The 20,148-nt window shown below is 38.5% G+C and overlaps 1 protein-coding gene across 4 annotated transcripts in view; it reads left to right on the top strand.

The window, feature by feature from the left end:
• Positions 1–411: 411 nt before the first annotated feature.
• MAP7D2 (MAP7 domain containing 2) overlaps positions 412–20,148 on the top strand; it is a 37,324-nt gene continuing 17,587 nt past the window's right edge. The window contains exons 1-8 of one of the 4 annotated variants that reach the window (XM_027689194.1): positions 412–509; positions 710–787; positions 4,063–4,226; positions 11,985–12,099; positions 13,025–13,123; positions 15,001–15,111; positions 16,407–16,529; positions 19,385–19,533. In XM_027689194.1, coding sequence (XP_027544995.1) covers positions 440–509; positions 710–787; positions 4,063–4,226; positions 11,985–12,099; positions 13,025–13,123; positions 15,001–15,111; positions 16,407–16,529; positions 19,385–19,533 — 909 coding nt within the window. In that variant the 5' untranslated portion in view covers positions 412–439. Of the gene's footprint in view, positions 510–709; positions 788–4,062; positions 4,227–10,979; positions 11,796–11,984; positions 12,100–13,024; positions 13,124–15,000; positions 15,112–16,406; positions 16,530–19,384; positions 19,534–20,148 lie in introns of those variants that run through there. The other 3 variants (XM_027689196.1, XM_027689195.1, XM_027689197.1) reach the window with 3 other exon arrangements.

Below are 20,148 nucleotides of genomic sequence, written 5' to 3'. Positions count from 1 at the left end.
TTCCTGTCTCCTTAAACTGGGCTTTTCAGTTGCTCATGCTGTGTAAGGAACTGGGGTATCTGGATCCAGGCACATAACATCCTTAGGCAACCTCCTCCCAAAGTAACCTACTTTTATATACCAACTCGAGGAGGAAACAAAGTGCTTCCTACCTGGAAAAGAGGGCAGGAGGGCTGCTGCCTGCATAGCCTCATCCAGGGGTAATTGCTGGTTGTTGAAATGAGCTGGTGCTACTGAGCAGGGAGACTGTGGGACTGTGGTAAGCCATCAGGATGAAGGCTGGGACTTCCCATGGCTGCTTACTGCTTTTCTGACCTACCTTTTTTCTTTCTAGCAAAAAAATTTAAAATGAGCTTATTAACAAAGATAAATAAATATTAATTGCATCCTTATGGTTTTTCCCAAGAAAGTTTTACATTTTGAAACAAATACTAACAGCATGCTTGTTTGCTCTGAGAAGAGGAGTCAGGTATTTACACTGAGGAACTGTGCTTGGAGTTCAGCAGTAGGTAGGAGACTCTGCTCAGGATTTATCCAAATCCCAGCTTGTTAACCTGCATGCACACAAGTGCAAAATTATTTTTGTTATTGGAGTTATTAAATGCAGTAGTAATTATTTATTTTGGTGCATTTTTTTATTTCTTCTGGATGCTTCTTTAGTTTTACTAACACTTTTTTAAGACTTTTTTTTTCTTCTCTCTGTCTTTAGCCATTGATGGATTTTTAAAAACTGATGAAAGACAAAGACTGGCAAAGGAAAGAAGAGAAGAAAGGGAGAAATACCTTGGTAAGTTGGCAGGAGGTGTATGTATTATTTATGTATATGTGTTAATAGGATTAACTAACAAACAGCATTTTTTCTGTTGTGAATTTAAAACATTGTGGTTCAGTCTGTTCCTAGTCTTTATTGCTTCTTTTGAATTAAATTTAAAAAAAAAAATCTGTCTTTCTGGATTTTCCATTCAAGCGTTTAATATTCTATAGTTACAAGCTGATATTCTTCTTTGATTTATGTGCTTTTGAATATAGGTTTATGTTCAAGATACTGACTGTTAGTATTCTGATTTGTAAAAATATCAAATAAGCTTTGGATAATACTCAGGGTAACATGTAGGATGATTTGGTAAAGCAGCCTCAATTTTAACCTGTTGAGTTTTAGTCATACTGAAAGATATCATAGAGTTGTTAAAGCAGATATTTTTCCATAAGTTTTTAAATGATTAATCTTTCAAGAGGATGAGAAAAAATATTATTCAGTTCCTGAACAGCATAAGCATTGGTTTCAGAGAATTTTTTTAAATAACAAGGTATTTTTAATCTATTAATAGAACCAGGGAAATGTTGAGGGAATTGTAAAATATATATATGTGTGTATGTGTAAAGTAAAAAATATATATATATATATATATATATATATAACTGTATACCCAGTTAATATATATATGCATGAATAAAATTAACTCTGAGACATTAATTGGGACTTTTTATAGTCTATATGTATATATATATATATAAATTTAAAAAATGTTGAACAATTAACTTCATTTTTCCTTATTGTAATGACAAGAAAGGCTAGGAGCACTGTTCCTAGAGATTACCTGACAATACCTTTCAGAAGGAATTGTCAGTGTTTTATAATTTTTGTAAAATTTAAGCTAGGCATATATTTTGAGGAAATGTCAACTGAAACAGTATGGACACCTGTGAAAAGAATCATAGGAAAATACTGTTTTTCTTGCATTAAATAAACAAACTGCTGACCATTTCTTGACAAAACCTGAGGCTTGAGACCAGTGACTTGACATTTTTTAGTACCATGGGCTTGGTCAGCAAGATTCCTTTTGGTAGTTCCTGTGAAAATCTGCTGCTGTTTAGTGCTTCATCTCCCCTGAGGTTCTGTCTATCTGGGGCATGAACCAGCCTGAGCTGTAGCTTACTTCTCTTCCAGGTATGCCCAGACTAGGCTATCTCTTCTGTCCTCTTGATTATCCCTTTCTTGCTGGTTCCTGAGAAAGTGGCATGATGAGTAGATTGGAAAGGACTTGGATTAAAAAAGCAGAAGAGATGAGAGAGAAACTGAAACCTGAAGAATTTGGGAGTGGTTGACCCAGGGAATTTGGAAGATGTTGACTGCAGTTTTTTCCCAGACATCATATGTGCCTTCTGGGAACATAGTTTTTTAGGGTTGAGACCATTTCTGTAATGGGGAGCTCTGGATTTTGGTCACGGTTTGACTGTGGCAAATTTCTTTTTGAAGTTCAGAAAAAAGCAACGTGTTCCCCAGGAGGTCAGATCTTTAAGCAGTCAGTAGGTACTTTGCAGCAGCATGGAATAACCTTTTCAGCAAAGCCAAAACTCATTAATCAGTGGTTTTGTATCCCTAAATATCAAGGAACAAGAATTGTGTGTATGTTCATGATGACAGAATGGTTTGCTTCTCTGTCCAGAATCAGTCCCCGATTTCACCTAGTTACTCAGAAGGTAATCTTAGCACAATCTCTGGGTGCTTTATTTTTGGTTTTTAAGAACTCCAGCATGCTGTTTTTCCACCTGCTTTACCTGACATGGCTAGCAGTTGTGGATAATTAATGAATGGTCACTTGTCTTCCACTGTCTCTGAGGTAACTCTTTCTATTGACAAGTCTGACTCTTCACACATTCAATCCAGGCTCACCGGCAGCACTGACCACCCTCCCCCCTGTCCTGGGTGGGGAGGAATAGTGGATTTTCGTAAGGCAAAAAAGAAGACAACATCAACTATATTTCTTGCAAGAATAAGCTAGCAGGTGTTCTGCTAAGCAGGATGAGTTTGAAGAAGAAGTATTTTAGGAGGATTCTGTGTTCAAGGGGAAGAAATACAACTGTTGGGAAAGGATCTGGGTGCTGGAAAGACTCTGGCTTTCACCCAAGGGCTTGAGGATGTAGTGAGGCCAAAAGGGACTGAAGGTCACAGTTGCAGTTAAAGAGCCTGAGGGCAGGAGCTGAGGTAAAAAGGCTCAGAAGAGGGAATTGAGATGGCTGGGCAAGAGCCTAGGAATGATGGGGAGATATTGCAAGAGAGTTAGAAGGGCAAAAATGTTCTGTACGAGGAAACAGGAACTGAAGGAGCAGTGTGAGGCTGAATAGGTGAGCATGATGAAAGACTAGGTCTTGTATAAACAGCATTAATTCTGACTTTCCCTAACTTTCAAGTTCTTAGCCTGGCAACTGTGAGAATATTCCTTCTTTGATATCGGCTTTATGTGTGTTGGTATGTGACATTACAGGCTTGTGTGTATGTAGGCATGCTTACTGAACTCCTCTTTCCTGCCTTCTTATGGAATACACTTGCATGAGAAAAGTGAATTTTTCCTCATGATTTGCCACATCAACTTCTGCTACTTGTTCTTCTACATAAACCTGAAGCAACAGTCCTGTATGTAATGTTGCAGTCTGAATTTCTGTATCAAGGTGATGTCGCAAGAAGGTTATTCCTCCAGTTGGAGTAAACAACTGGGCAAACCCTTGATAACAAAGTAATTTTTTTTCATGTGAAAGGCAGAAGTGGGTAAAGATGGAGTACCAAATTATGAGCTGAATGGTGTATTTTCAGAACTTCATAGAAAACTTAGCATATGTTGTTTTCAAGTATTTATTTTGAAGGCAGCTCCATAACAAGAAGCAGTTTTAAAGAAATTCCAAGGGCTTTTGCTTCAACATACGTAACTGATTCACTTCAAAGCTTACTGGGAACATTTGTTATGTCTGAAAAAATAATTTCGCTTTAAGCTACAGAGAGATTTGAAGCATAAACAAAAAAGTGTTTTTAAACTGTTCTGTACACTGTTTTTACATAGGTAAGGGGCACAAACTGTCACCTTATGTACAAAGGCTTCCTTACTTGTTTATTGAGCAAATCACTTAGATTTACTAGTTGTTTCAGCACTTCTGTTCACTATGTTTTTAATCTTAGTGTACTAAGACCCTGTGTACTTTTACACTATTTGTTCTTTTACACTATTGTGTCATGCTATCAAATAATTTTAAAGAAGAAAGTGAAATGCACCTTTTTCTCTGCATAAGCTGCCAGGGAACAGCAGATACTGGAGAAAGAGAGAAGAGCAAAACTTCAGTATGAAAAGCAAATGGAGGAGAGGTGGAGAAGACTGGAGGAACAGAGGCAGAGGGAGGAGCAGAAGAGAGCAGCTGTTGAAGAAAAACGGAGACAAAAGCTTAAAGAGGAGGAGGTGAGGTCCACTGGGAGATGTGCAGCAGAGCAGTTCTGTGTGGTAGCATTAACCATAGCTGAATATTGACATTGATTAAACGATTTGGGGGGGCAGGACTGGAGACATGTGGGTATTACTTCGGGAACTGCAAACCACATCACCACAGCTATTAGGAGTCTACTACTGCTTGTACATCAGAAACACTTTCCAAAGCATTTTTTTAACTTGATTTCTGTCTGATCTCACAGAGTAGTTATCTACTATTGCTAACATATCTGGGACTCTGATTGTCAAATGATAAAGCACCAGCTTTCCAGAAGGTAGTTTTTAAAGATGAATGTTTCCAGAAAGGGAAAGATTTTTCTTACTGTTCTGTTTATTGTCATGAAACAGAAATAATGTTTATGAAAATGTGTTGCTTCATTTTTCCTTGGTGACAGAAACTCAGAAATTCTTACTTAAAGCAGTAAAGAATCTAGGCTGGTTTAAAATTCTAGCACAGAACAGAATTAATCACATATATTTTAAGCATCTTCCTACCCTTCCTTTCTTCTACACTCCCTGCTGAGATTGTTTAAGGTTCTTTTTTTGCTCTGGTGAGTCCAATTTCTGGTACAGATCTCTGAATGCAGTGTGTGTGTATATTTCTGCATGACTTTGTATAGAAAACACTAGCACTGCTACTGCAACTGATAAAGAATTAATGATTTTTGGAAAAGGGGGCAGTGGTTTGAAAAAAAAGGCCAGTAGAAGATATTTCCCTAGTTCCTAGATAAAAAAAACTCTAGAAATCTGTAGTTCCTCCTTTTTTCTGCCCCCACCATCTTTTGATCACAATAACTTTACAAAACAGTTAAAACACTTCTGCATGGAATCAGAATAATATACTGCTGTTCATTGAATTTTTTTGTTAGATTTTTCACATTAACTTGAAGAGAAGATTATATCCTGTCATTTCTCTTTCAGCTTTAACATACTGATTGTGGCTTCTGTGTAATGGCTGAGAATTCATTTTAAAATATTTTGTCATGTGGTTTGTTTCAAATTCGTTTAAGAAAGATGGCAAAAATCAGAAACAAAGGGGGGTAGGAGGTCTCTCTCCTGTGGTAACATCGTTGACCTTATGTGCTCCTTCCCCAGCATTTCCTGCTGTAGTAACCTTTTGCAGCTAAGCAAAATTGATTCCCTCTAAGGGTTGTGAGGGAAAGGGGTAAGTGCAATAACTTCCAGACCCCTGTCCTCAAAATTTGCAGCAAAGGGAGGTGGGGAGGTGTAGGAAGAGTGAGCAACTGCCTGCTTTCCCTGCCTGCACGGTTTGCCTTTGCTGGAGAAACGAGAGCAGGGTTGTTGGACATAGGAGAGGCTGTGGCAGGTCAGAGCCAAGGGGTCTGTTCAGTGAGGACTCCATCTCCTGCAGTGGCCTCCTGCACTTTCCTGGAGATGGACATAAGGGGCTGAGCATGGAGTGATGTTTGTCCCAAGCATCAGCAAGCCTGTTACAGCTCCCCAGGACACTGTACATGTGATGGGAGGCTTCTCTAATGGCGAGAGAAAGGCTGCTTCCAAGTGTTTGGTCATAATACAAGTACCACTTCTCTCACTGGGATGGTCCTTTGTGCTTAAACTGTCCAAAGCCTTTCTTGGGGAGTTAAGAAAGGCCCAGGTCTGACTTCTTTACCTTTTCTTTCCTCCCTCCCTCTTCCCCCAGGCTGAGGAAGATGAGAGGGGCAGTAGGACAGGAGAGGATGCTTGCTTGTTTAGGGATGCATTAAACCTGGTGGGAGGAAAAATCCATGAGCCTCTGAAGGAGGAGAGGTTACACAGGGGAATAATCTGTAAAACAGGGAAGAGTGAAAGAAGAAGGAAACTGGGAATATGAGACATCACCTTCTGGCTTCCCTTCATGGTTTCTTGTCCCTCATTTCTCAAATTCCACTTGAATTCTACTAAAGGATCTGCCAAATTCCCCCTCTACTTCTGATGAATCCCTTAAACCCCATGTGCATAGTAACAGTGAGGGTCTGAGTAAGGATGATGATGAACTTGCAGCTCCCTGGGCATTGCAAGTTACTCGGCTTGTGAGTCATTGTGGCCATTTAAAGGTCTTCTTTACTGGAAGAGCTTTGAAGCTGTATTTCCCACACCTGGGGTGGGGGTGAGTGGGTGCCCTGGCCAGTGAGCCAGTATAATGCAGCATGTCCTCAGTGCTCCTCATTTTAACTCTGGTTTACACTGGCTGGGGACTGGAGCACCCATTTTACCTGCTCATCAGGTGTCTGAAATGACAAGCAGAGAAATTTTCTTCCTTGCTCTCTGCCTTATTGGTTGTCCTTTATATTTTCCCACAGTTATTTTTCCTTGCTTTTTAACACAGCAGAAGGTAGTGCATATTTGTGATAGGAACAGATTATATAAATCCCTCTCTACAAAATATTATTGTTGCAGCTGGAAGACTTTGAGAGAGAGGAAACTGGTGGGGACTTGTTGGCTCCTATGTCAGAGCATCCTCTGCTTGGCTGTTTTGCATGCTAAGGACTTCTTAAAGAGAAGGTGGCTAAAATTCGATTTATTTTGCTTACTTTTTCTGCTCTACAATGCCAGATAAGATATGGTGGGTTTATGTCTGTATTGGTAGTAATGGAGGTGTTCTCTTAGAGTTCACCTCTGGGGCAGCTGAAGCTTGTTGCAGAGCACAGTGAAAGTGTCTCCAATTCTTCAGACAGGACCTGAATAAATATATATGAAAATATGTGCTTGCCCTGTTGACACTGACTGCACCTTTCTTATCTGCAGAGGTCTTCAGTAGCACTGTCCTTCCCTGTGTATTACTCTTAAAGTTGCCCACCTCCTTTAGTAAAAGCAGTCCCTGAGCCTTGAGGAAAGAAACATGTTGTTCAACAGGAGTGATTAAAGAGTTGCTTTTAACTGGGACTGGATAAAAGTAAAGCTAGTCCCTTTTCAGTTAAAATAATTTTTTCCCTTTCTCTGTCTTGAACTTCCATGTGACTTGGAAAATGCCTTGCAAATAGGTGTCTAGCTGTACATGGGTTCTTGGGAAGTCTCCATAGGAGCCATGTTCTTCTGCTGATCTTGGATTCCATAAGACAATATGAACATCACTTGTACAGCCCATGTCAAGGATGCTTGTGTGAATAAGGGCAATAACATCCATTTAGTCAAAGATTTATTTTTAATAAACCCATCAGATTTTGTTAAAAGGAAAACTGATAAAATTAGTACTGAGCCTACCGGTAAACTAATGTTTAGATGACCCTGTAGACAGCATCAAATCTAAGCCAGCGCTTGACTGTAAAGATTGATGGAACAATTGCTAAATGGAAAAGAATATCCTGCATCATTGGAGAGATTGTTTTAGTGCACATGCACTATTTGTTACATTTGTAAAAAGTATGCACTTAGACACAAGAGAGTGGCAACTCTCAAGGTATTATAGCTTTAATTACTTACTGTATTATATACAATTCAAATTTAATTATTTTTAAATTATAATATGTGAAATAATAATTGCTTTCCAAACAGATTTTGGCAATTCATATCCTGAGTGGGATTCTGTTGCATGAGAAATATAAAAACTCTGCTGTAAACTGTTTGAGATTGCAAGCAGTCTCTCACTCTGCTCTGTGGTGGACATGAGGAGAAATATTTAGTCCTCATTACTGACCATCCTCACCCTCCCCCTGCCGTTCCCTGCTGTGGCAGCTCCCTTTGTACCTTAACGCAAAGCCTTCCTCTGTCCTATTTGTTTGATGCACACACCCTGACACACACCCATAACTGTAATTGGTTGAGAGTAGAAGTTAATTTTATTCAGAATGGTAGTAAAATTTAAGAATATTGTATTGCTTTTAATGCACTATTTAAATAGAAAATAACAGAGCTCTTTTGATGCTATATGGAAGAGCCACTCAAAAGATGAAGCCAGCTGATAATATCAGGAAACAGTGAGCTACTTACACACTGTGCTGTATGTAAAGAGAAGAGGAAAGAGGTGCTTTTGGACTCTTTTAGATATTTATGTTGTAGGTGTAAGAAGATCGGTTTAGAATTGTTTGCACAAATTATTTTAAGTCATAATACTTTTTAAATGAATTTTTTCCTTGTTGTCACATCTGTGTTATATTTTGCACAGAGAAAAGGAAACTACTTAGTCAAATTACTTGTTTTCTCACAACTGGGTTTTGTTTGTGGGGTTTTTGTTTGTTTTTAATTCAGACAGTACAAATGTTTATTCTGTTGCTTAGGCTGAGGAAAGCCTGGATGAATAACTGAATTTTGGAAAGTAACATGTATTTTTAGATACTAGCAGTAGATGGCTCTCTTTTATGGTTTTATTAATTTTTAATTTAACCTACATGCAATTCTTGTGCATTATAGTTTTTTTGTGGGAACTCACTATATCTTGACTGCAGACATTGTTTCCTCTATCTGTAGCTGTTAGAGTTCCCGAATGAGGATCACATGGGTAGTTTAATATCTTTTTAAGAAGGTATTTCATCTATAACATAGACTGGAAGGGTTTTCCACGTTTGCTGGTGAAGGAATGCTTTGTCTTGTGGTTTAATTTTCGTCACAGAACAAATTATTAATGTATGAGGTGTTTATGCTATGCTTCCTTGTGTCTTATTGTTTTCTATGGCTTTTTAGTTTTGTGCCAACTTAAAGTGTTTTTTTAAATAATGATCCTTTCTTTGTGAAAAATGGCCTTCATATTGTTCTTTATCTAAGCTATATCTGCATGAGGTTTAATAATTATGTTCTATAGTGCTTTAATGAAAGGCTCTTTTGCAAATGAAATTCAATGATCCTTTCCACATCGTGTAGTTGAAGATTTCAACCTCAGATTGTAGGTAGCATGGACTTTCAAATATGTATGAGGAATCATTTAATTTCTTTAATCTATTTCACCATGCATTTTATTCTTAAGACACTTTCGTAGTAGGTGGTATAAGTGTATTAGGTGGTTTGCCAACTATAGAATATTGCTGGTTCTTGCTCCAAACGTCATTAAAAAACCCTAAACAAAACAGCAAACAAACATAAATCAGCCAGATAATTGAAACTTGACTGCTTTCATCTTATCTTTTTTGATTAATGTCTAACAATATTAATTAGAAACAGGAAGAAAGAAAGATTCTGTATAAGAGTATGCTTTAGTGAGAAACAAATGGGAGGGTGATTTTCCTTGGTGTAAAGAGTGTGGGTAGAAGGGTAGGTTGGGGCAAGATGCACAGTAGAAGAAAGTAGTGAAAGGAAACAGACTGCAGAGAAGAACTGCTGATGAAATAGGTGAGGTTTGGAAAAAGTAAGGACAGAAAAGGGACTCAAACAGAATTAAATTAGAGAGGTGGGAAATTAAAAGTAAAAAGCATTAACTTGAAATGCGAAGGCAGCACACACAGGTTTTAAATGTGAAAACTGCATCATCAAGTAGTAAGAGAAGAAAGAAAGACTGTAGTGAACTAAATCAGGGGGAGTGGCTTCAGATTCCAGAGACTGAAAGATTGTTTCCTTTTCACACCCCAAGTTGGGACAAGAAGTGAATAGGGTACTCAGAACTGTGGGGTTTTCTGTGCTGTTGCAGAAGAGGCTGCACTTGAGCTTTGTGCTGCCTCCTGATGCTTCGTGCATTTGCTCTGTAGGGAGAAGAAGGGGAAGGAAGGAGGCAGAGCTCGCATTTTCATGCCTGCCTGGACACTGATGGCACTGAGGAGACAGAAGGGAGGAGGGAGGGCGGGGAAGCAGCTGCCTGCTTTCAGTGGTCTTTGAATGATGTTACCTGATAGACCGTGAGCTCAAAACACATGACTGAAAAATCGTCTTCCGGAGACAGCAGCAGAAATTGTAACAGCAGGGTGGGGCACCTGGCCAAAAGGTAACAGGGACAAGAGAGCTGACAATGATGGAAAGAGTATGCAAGAATTTTCTTTTCTCACTCTTTGTATGGAGGGTAATATATTGGAATTCTTTATAGCACAAGTGATTTTTAATGAGATTAAGGGAAGAAAGCTTAAAGGTAGTGGCTTGCTGTTGATATTGATGGATAACTGCTAGTAGGGGTGGATGAGGTGGAAAAATTGAGGTCCGAAATAAGTTACTGCAAGTTGTAGTAGAAGAGATTCTTCAAGGACGTGGAAGAGACAAAAGTATATTGCAGATAACCAGAAGATGATGGGAGGACATCTGGCATTGTAGAAGGCTGTAGACAGAACCCCAGGAAGGTAACACAAAGGTTACAGGTACATGTAATGTACCTGTTCCGGCATGGAGGTTTCTGGAGGTGCCTGATGTTAGGGCCTGATGTGCTGAAGGTGTTTCATCAGAGACTACAGGCTCAACATCAGTGCAGAGACGGAAGGAGACATGCTTGAACAAAGACTGAAATTTTGTGGTAAAATATCTCAGAGCAGGGCAATAGGAAAGCCAGTCCAAAGGCATGAATCAGTTAGAGAAAGTAATCTGTCCAAGAGATGTATGAGAGATTTTCCATGCAGTTGATCTGAGCTGCCAAAAGATACTGGAGACAGAGCAGGGGGTTGATAAAAATCAGAAGGGGCATGATGTAATCACAGAAGCCTGCAGGATCCAGTTTGAAGTGGATGAGAGTAGGAATTTTACACTAGACCAGAAGGACATAGCAAAGGTAATAAGTAATAGCACTAAAAATACTAATAGGATCAAAGGTCTAAAATCCATTGGGGCAAAAGTTGGAGGCAGCAAGAGTAGACTTATCTTTCACAGTAGGGGTTGGGCTGTGAGGGTGAGGAGGTTGCCAGATGCGAATGAGGTACTAGGGGGAGGAAGAAAAGAGGCTGTTAGATGATGGAACGGTGGGTGGGGAAGAACCACATTATATCTGCTTGAAAGGAGGAAAAGAAAAGGTGCAGAGATCATTGCCACAACAATAAATCACTGAGAAACTGGCAGAGGGAGGAGGTGGGAATGAAACTCAGTGGAGGTCTTTCAACAAGTCAGGTGGTGATGGAGAGGGCATAAGGTGACCAGACTTTGCTGTAAGTTAAAGGTAGAACAGGATTTGGGGAGGGAAAGAAATATATTTATTCTCTCATGTCTGAAAATTCTACCTCAGCAAGCCATGGAGAAGAACATAGGGATAGAATGAGGGAAAAAAAGTAAATCTTGGAACAGCATGATCTAGGCATGCACTAAAAAAACACACAGAGGGGAAAAAAATCAGAGGCTTTTAACTGCATAACATAGCGGAAGTAAGGAGGGAGTTTTTGTAAAAATAAATATATAAATAGGGCATCCTGCAAAGTAACCTACTTTGGGTTTGAAGTGATCATTTATCTGAGTGACTAGGTGGAGCCACTGGCATTGCAGCAATTTTAATGTGCTCAGAAAGAGATGGGAAAAAATCCTGATGTCTGCATAGACAAGAAGGAGTTAATGCTTGTCGAGCATTATTCTTATACAAATTAAGTCCAGAGCACAGCAGCAGCCTCACCAGCAGGAGCAGATGCTAGGCAGTGATGCAACCTGTGTTATTTACTTAGGCCTCTGTAGTGACCTCAGTGGCTTGCAGACAAAGGACACACATATCTGGAGGTAGGTAGAATGCTGATACCTTCTTTTTTCACTTCTTTTTCTTTTATTGAGAACAAGCGCCTGTAATCATCTTGTGTGGAGCAACAGGGGGACTGTGTATTTTTAGCATGGTTTCAGAAGGCGGGGGGGAAAAAAGCCCCCAAAGAACTGATTGAGATTTGGTTTCTGGTTTTGTACCAATACAACCAGGAACGTTTAGAAGCCATGATGCGTCGGTCCCTTGAACGCAGCCAGCAGCTGGAACAGAAGCAGAAGCGATGGTCGTGGGGAGGAGCACTGGCTGCAGGCTCAGGAGGGAGAGATGGTAAGTGAAACAGGCTGCCTGCATTGCAGATCTGGAAGTGCAAAATGCGTGAGATTGTGGAGATAGTAAGTATGATGGTTTTATAGTTGGGGTGGTACTGTAGGGGCTTCTGCCTTGGGGCGTGAATAAGTACTTTGTAATTGCTTGCCAGGCTTCCTCTCTCTAATGCCTTCTGAGGAGAAAGGTTCCTCCTAACTTTAGGAATGCAGATCATTTTAATAGAGTAACCAGAATCTGTTTGGAGGATGCTAAATGCTAAAATTAAAATTGATGCACAGTCTCCCTTATTATCTTCCTCCACATTGTCTTCCCACACATACAGTTAGCAAATTTAATATTCACCAAAGGACTGAGTGCTGTCTAAGCCTTGCAAAAAGATGATCTGTTTTTGTTTGGTACTTTTAAAAACCTGCTGGGAATTTCTAGATGACTATGCAGCATGTGCAGTTTAAAGTAGTTTGTTTTTTCCCCCCATATACATTCTGTTACTGCTATTTTTGCTTTGGCTTCAGAGCAAGTTCTTTTTATTACATAATCAGTCATGTGCTGCTTTTATATTTCAAAAAGATGCATGTTTTCTCTTTTAAATCATACAATTTATTTAAATTTGTCAGGTTTGAATAAACTGATGTTATAAGGGAAAATGTCCATGTTTGGGTGATGATGAAATATGACAGTTACTCTTTTAAACAGTGTGTAAATATACTTAACTTCAAAAAGGCAAACTCTGTTTCACATCATAGCTTTAATGGTATGCCATTAAAAAACCCAGAAATTAAATATATGTAATAATAAAAGAAGTCTTCTATACTTTAAGAAAGAAACCAGTTTTTCTTTGTGATGCAGTTTATGCTTAATTCCAGCTCCCCCAACTTATTCAGTAATTTCTTTCACCTCTTTTTGCTCTGATTTCTCTGCTGTGTAGGTGAATCAGAAAATACCCCACCCCCTGTTCTAGGTTTAGCTGCCAACACCCTTCCTCCAGACCCTGTGACCTCTACTGCTCCTGCTGATTCCTTCAATGGTATTTCAGAGAATCACAGTACCATCGTGTCTTGTTTATAACTGTTCTAATCACTGTAATCCATCCACTGATCTTGTCCTTCCTAACCACTGTTTGCTTATAATTTCAGTCTGGTACTCTACAGCATTACCCTTAGCGTTGTAGACAAATGTCTTTTTAATTTCCTTTTAATTTTGCCATGGTGGAGCAGTGCATGCCTCACATTCCAGCACAGTAGAGGCATTTCATGGTTTTCTCAGTAACTGTAGACTTCTACCACTCAGATTCTCATCTTTGTTAATTCTGTGGGTGCTCTGTGTGCGTGTGTGTATAATTAGGCATATATTTGACAGTTCTAATGGATGGGCACAGGTGCTGTTGAAAAAAATTTCAGTTGCCACAGTAAGACAAAATGTGTTATGAAGACTGTGTTTCATCAAAACAGTCCTCTTTTTCCATCTCAAGGACCTTTTTCTGCAATATTTTAAGACTAAGTAAATTTGGAATAAATTTACATGGCCATGCTGTGTTTTCAGCCTCCTAAAATGAATTTTGGCTTAACTGGTATTTGTAACAAAGTCAGGGAGTTGACTTTGTTTAACAATTATGTTTTATACTGTTCAGTTATCTTTTTTTGCTTTTTTTTTTTGTGGCTAGGATTTTTTTAGTTACTATTTCCATAAAAGGACTGTGAAGTACATGAGTCCTCCAAAATTACGAATGTATTGCATATAGGATTTCTAATCTTGATTGTAAATGTACTTGGCATTTTGAAAACAAAACACAGCCTGTGCTTTTGAGAAGTGGGTTCCTTCTCTCCCCCCAAAGGAGGAGCTAGGCTCGGCTATTACTCCTGCAGAATGTACAATAAATGTTCTGCCCATGATCTCACAGAACTCTTAGTTCTGTGCAAACAGATTCAAATTTTTATACCAATTGTTGTTTATGTGCAAAGATATTTGGCTGTGCAACTGATGTTTTGCAGCATACCAGCATCATATGTGCTTTTTTAAAAAAGCAAATTGTATTGTCTACTGTAGTAGATGGAAGCAAATCTTGCAAACCCCACTGAGGCAATGATTTGATGGATGTAATGGGGAATACAGTAACTTAGGAGCTGCAGAATTACACATGCATGTGCCTTGCTGAAAATATTTTTGGTTTTGAAAGAAATAAAAATCAAATTTAGAGGACAAGGAACCTATGTTTTTAGCTTCTGAGTATCATACAGTGATCATCATGTGCTAGTACATTGTAGTAATACTTGAGTAACATTTTTCCTTCATTCAGTTGAATAAATGCCAAGGTAGGAAATAGATATTGTGCTCAAACAGACTTTGTCAAACAGTATTTCAGAAGAAAAATGTACCAAGAATCTGCCTTTTTTTTTTTTTTTAATCTTCTCAAGCACAAAAAGATAAAGCCAAAGAGTGAGGTCTCATCATGCAAGCACACAAATGTTATTTAATTTTCCTATTAGAATAATACCTGAGGTCTATCCCAGGTCTTCCAGACTGAAAGTAGAGGGGAGAGGGAATGAAGATGAGTTCAGAGTTGTCATGTGTGCAGTGTTTTCTTTGGGTAACTTTATGCTTGTGTTGGTATTGAGTATCTTGTATCAGAATGGCTTCACTCATTCAGACCTGATATATAATTACGTGCCAGAGGCAGTACAAAAAATAGGCTGTTGTAAAACTGGAATGTTAAATTCACAGGCAGAAAAGTTGCATCCCAAAGCATGTGTCACAGGATGCTGCTCTTCCAGCAGAAAGAGCTTATCTCCTGCCTAATTCAGTGCTCTGAGTGGCAAGGGCCACGAGTACAAATGCAAGGTTAATTTTGGGAGTTTGTCAACACCATGACGTGAATACAAATATCTTCAATGCGTTTCTCTGCAGCATGTGACAAACTTTCAGCTTCTACAATGAATCTGCCAAAGCAAATGGACTCGCCAATCAGTAAGCGCCTCTCCTCCTCCACTGCGGCCATAACACATTCCCCCGACAGAGGCAAGTGAACCTGCTGGTCTCCTGCCAGCCTAAACTCTCCTTCTGCTTAAAGCACTTCTTGTCCATATAGTTGTGTGATTTGCTTATGTATGTTATTCAAAAGAGCTCAAAGATTTGAGGCATTTTAAATTAATACAATAGAGTAGTTCTGTAGCCTGTCCCAAGACTTTGCTGCCGTGCTGGAGATCATAGTCCAGCAACAAACGCTGTGGGTTTTCTACTGATTCTTTTTCAATTTTTGATACTCCAGCAAACAAGGTTGTAAGTACGTACTGTGACTGCAGCAATTTCCTATAACTGTACCGCTTGTGACCTTCTGGCCAAATAAGGAAAAACAAGCAAACCAAATATGTGGCTTGACAGTAGACACGGGATGTACTGTGGGCAGGAGTACGTCCGATGAGCCACCTGAGACACTTCAATATGGTGACCAGAGTTGTAGAGTCCTTTAATTTGTTACAAAACTCTGATCCACGAGAGACTCAGCAAAAGATGATCATCTGGTAGGATTAGTGATTACTAAACACTAAAAAGAGGACTGAAGGGTTTATCTCACTGTGAACTCTTAGGCTTTTTTGGGTTTGTTTTGTGTTTCTTTTTTTTCCCTCTTTAAAGTCTAATGATAAAAAATGTATTTACTGAAGTAAGTGACTACAAAGGCTTGTTTTTAGAATGAAAAGAGAAGGTACATTTATTTTAACTTCTGAATTTTGTAATGAAATAACCTCATCAATACCTTTGAGGTTATTATGATGGATGACTGTATATACATGTAATAGGAACATCTATAAATATGTCTTACATAGTTGACGCTTGCATTTATGGAGTAGGAAGGAATGCAGGCATATTGTATAAATAAGACTTACATAATGCGGTGAGATGGCAAATTTTAAATGCAGTCCCAGTTCAGTTGGCACGTTAGGGAGCAGCTGCGCTGTTATACCAAATGTTTTACCTCTTCTACTGGGGAAGAAGACAAACCTTTTTCATGCTGAGTCATGAAAGCAACCATTTTACATAATGGAACATGCCTCTGAGTAAGAACAAAATGCAACACAGTCTTAACCTTACTATATTTATTGTACAGGTGGGAAAATAATTTAAAAGGATGGAGAAACTAGAAAACCTTTTTCAGAGGGAATGAAAATCATCTTCAAATATTTTAAATCTCAAACACTTCCAGGGTTTTCAGCATTTCATTTAATCATTTCATCATTTTGTTTCAGTTATTTTTATGTAACATTGTTTTATTTATTTGCATTTTAAATTTTATTTTATTTGCTCCCATCCTTCAGCTCACCGCATGCATCTTAGTCCAATGGAAAACTTTATTGTTTCTCGACTGCTGACTCCCACACAGTCATCTTTAGCCAGAAGCAGAAGTACATTAATGCTTTCTGAGCAGTACAATACTCCAGGTAAAATGTGACTTACTCACTTTGAAACCATTCAGGTATATTTGTGGCTGCATCTGCGTAGTTGCTGAAAGAAATGGAGTACCATGAACCAAATGACAATTTACACGGTAGTACAAAATCAGCGATGAACTAAGTTGTTCCTGATTGCAGTGTATTTAAAATCTTGGAAAAGCACATCATCTTGTCTGTCCTGTCCTGAATGTCTATTTTAGGAAAAAAAACAAACGAAATCATTAAAACTGAAGCCAATGGAAAAGCTGAATGTATTCATGTAAGAAACAGGTTTTTAGACGAGAGTGTGACACCTCTCAGAGGCTTTGATTGATTTATTAATGTCATCTCTGTCATACTCAAATAGTATGTAGAACAAAAATCCCAGTGCACCATTTGAGCTTTAATTATTTTTACGAGGGTTCCAGTTCTTGGCTGTTAAATACCTTTTTGCCTTTAACTCGGTGACAGTGTATTTATATATATATATATTTAGGTATACATACATTAAGTATACATGTAAAATGATACATACTTAAAGCAAAAAACAGAGATACTGATAAGAAGGTGTCAGTTCCAAAAATTATTGATCTTTAAGGGATGATATTTACCATTCCTATCTGTAAACAGTAGTCTGGTAAACCCATTATTTTGCAAACATCTAAAAAACTAATGTTTCCAGTCCTGCTAATTCTTAGGCAAGTGCCTGACTTACAGAGTAGTTTCTACTTACAAAGCTATACCTAGTCACAGTGTTGGCTGAAACATGACAAAAGCTTCACTGCTGGTATTACTTTTAATAAAACAAACAAACTAAAAAACACACCGAAGACCACACCCAAATGCCTGTCTGCAAAAGGAAACATTTTTTCAGGATTAAATTATTTAGATGATAAAGTCTGATCATCTTTGAGTATTTTCACACACCATGGTTAAAACAGGCTTAGGTCTTGCATCAGTGCTTTTAATACAAAGCTATTTTAAAAAAAATTGCAAAGGAAACCCGCTTTCCCTTGTGCATTGCTTCTTTTTTCAGTGCATAAGGACGTTGATATTGAATGGCTCTAAAACTGCTTCTCTTGTTTCTACATTAAAAGCAGCCTCTACTGGAAGCAAAGATGTTGTCATACAGTACTTGGCCCATGAGAAAATTCCCAATTTGCTTACTGCTCATAGATCAGCTACTGCTAAGAGTGAGCAAAAACTAACTCAAAATTAGATCAGTATATTCTGCTTAAGATTTTGAGATGAATTGCTAGGGCCACCTACAGATGATGTTTTCCATGTTGTATTTGATATCAAAGAAATCAATAGGGATGACTTTTTTCCCTCCTCACTAGTTTTGTTTGTAAACTCCCAGCTTTATCTCACTCCATCACAGGACCTTTACAGTAGCACGCTGGCATGTCTGATAAGGATACCATTTGGCCTGCAAACTCCTTTCTCACTGAGCTGAAACAGAAGAGCTGATTTTGGGAACAGCTTTCTGAACCAGCATCCTCTTGTCATTTCCTCGCAAGGCGATGGGGCTGTAGCTGATGGTTTAGTCAGTAATTGCCAGGAAAACTGTTGAGCGAGATCTCCCATTTGTCGTGTACTTCTCACCATAGAAGTAGGTTCCTGAACAGGGGAGAGGGTTCTTCCTTTCCAAGAGCTCATTATGCTGGGGTCAAAATTGCTCTGCTCCTGCATTTCTATATGCTTAGAAATGAGGAGCCTCAATTTAAGACTCCAGGGCAATAAATTATTAATGTCACTCTGAATTAAGATATTCAGGCAAACAGTTGTTACTGGACACATAATTAATTCTTTTAACAGTTGAAGTGAAAATACTTATCTTAAGCAGACATTAAGTTTCTGAACACTTTTCTTAATATTCAGTGACCTTATGCCAGCTTGCTGGAAAGTGTGTCAAAGAATACAAAGGTCTAGTTAAACTTTAAAGCATGCAAAAAGGCTTCATAAGAAGTTTTATAAGACTGCCTCCAATTAAAAAAAAAAGATTGGAAATGTGAGTTTCTCTACATTAGCACATAATTACTGCTTTTCCAAAGTTAGTATCCTTCTTGACTTTAGTTGACCTGATTGGAAACACACTATCACTTGGTTGCAATTAATGTCTGTCTTATTAATAAAAGATATACTCTGTTGATTGTTCTATATGTACGTGAAGATTTCATCTTAGAAGGCAATATGAACAAAACCCGGAGTAAAATACACCATTTAAAAAAAATCCTGTTCATATTGCAAATAAAAAAAGAGTTGCCCTGTAAGCTGTAACGCGTGTGTCACACTCAAACTGATGTCTCCCACAAATAACAATAACTGAAATACCTACAGCAGCATTTAGTTTAAGTTTGGGGGTTTTTGGTTAATTTTTTTAAATTAAGTATTATTTTGAAAAGTAAGTAAGGTATTTAGGAGCCATTGCCATGTTTAAGCTTTTAAAAAAAACCCAAACACTCCCTATGCTCCTGTCCCCTTTCCTGTTTTGTGGTATTTGTTCAAAAGTCTCCCAACTAGAATTATCTGAGTACTCTTCTTATCATATGCAAAGGAAGCTGGACTTTTCAGAGGAAAAAATAATCACACAGTCAGGTGATTCGAAAAGTACGTAAGAGAGCAATATTTTAGAGATAATTTCTAAAAAATCTTGTAAAATATTACCTTCAGTTGAGACATTTTAAATAAATATGGGACCATGTTGAATGTGTTACATACTGTAATCTTTTGAAACACTTACTAAAAAAACCTTTAAAACTACCTTTGAACATTATAACATAAAAGTATGCTGTTTTCTCCTCTCCTTTACTTCCTCTGTCTGTGCTCCCTTTTGCTCTTGCTATTGTACTATAACTCTTTAGTATTCCATATCTGTCCTCGTGTAGCACCAGCTAGTCCTCTTAAGTCTCCCTACAAGCCTTCTCCCACTCGGAGCACCGACAGGAAGAAGGCGACCTCACCCTCCACTTCCAGTGCCATGAAAGGGGCACCTGCAGCCGAAGTTCCTCAGGTGGGTTTGCAATGGTTTTGATTTCACTGCTGGGTAAACTGGTGCTGCTTCTGCTTGTTATCTTTCCCTTTACATGAATACAAATAAAGTGCTAGCCCTGCTGTAAAAAACAGCAGTAAGAAAGTAAGCCTTGCAAAGGTCTGTTGCTTTCGTGCTCCACTTAAGCAGCATTTTGATATCTTCCTCCTCCTGAGAATCAGTGTCGAGTGCTGCTATTTGAAACAGCAACGCCTTTATTTTCAGGGAACTGAGGCATTGAAGTGTATGTTTTTGGACTTGCTTGTAACTTCTGGGAATGGGGATGATAAATAGTATCTCCCCACTGAGTATGACTGTCCAGTCTTGCTGGTTAATGAGCGAGCTTCACGTATTTCAGAAACTCACCAAGTGTACTGACAATGCCTCTGTTTTACACCACTTACTTAACTCTTTCTTCACTGAGTCTACACAGATTAAGGCATAGGTGAGGACTGTAAAATTCACATAAGGTCTTGTGTCTTGTAATAGTTAATAATACAGGAATTCATGCCATCTAAATTAGCTGCAAGTGAGAGGACCAAAGCTGGGAGTAAAGATTTGTGTGATGTCAGTCTTAGGTGTGATTCAGTGTTACCT

Source organism: Neopelma chrysocephalum, unplaced genomic scaffold (assembly GCF_003984885.1).
Source record: "Neopelma chrysocephalum unplaced genomic scaffold, ASM398488v2 Primary Assembly neopelma1_76, whole genome shotgun sequence".
In the NCBI taxonomy this organism is placed as follows: Eukaryota; Metazoa; Chordata; class Aves; order Passeriformes; family Pipridae; genus Neopelma; species Neopelma chrysocephalum.
Note: the sequence above shows the minus strand (reverse complement) of the source record. Positions and strands in the feature narration are given on the sequence as shown.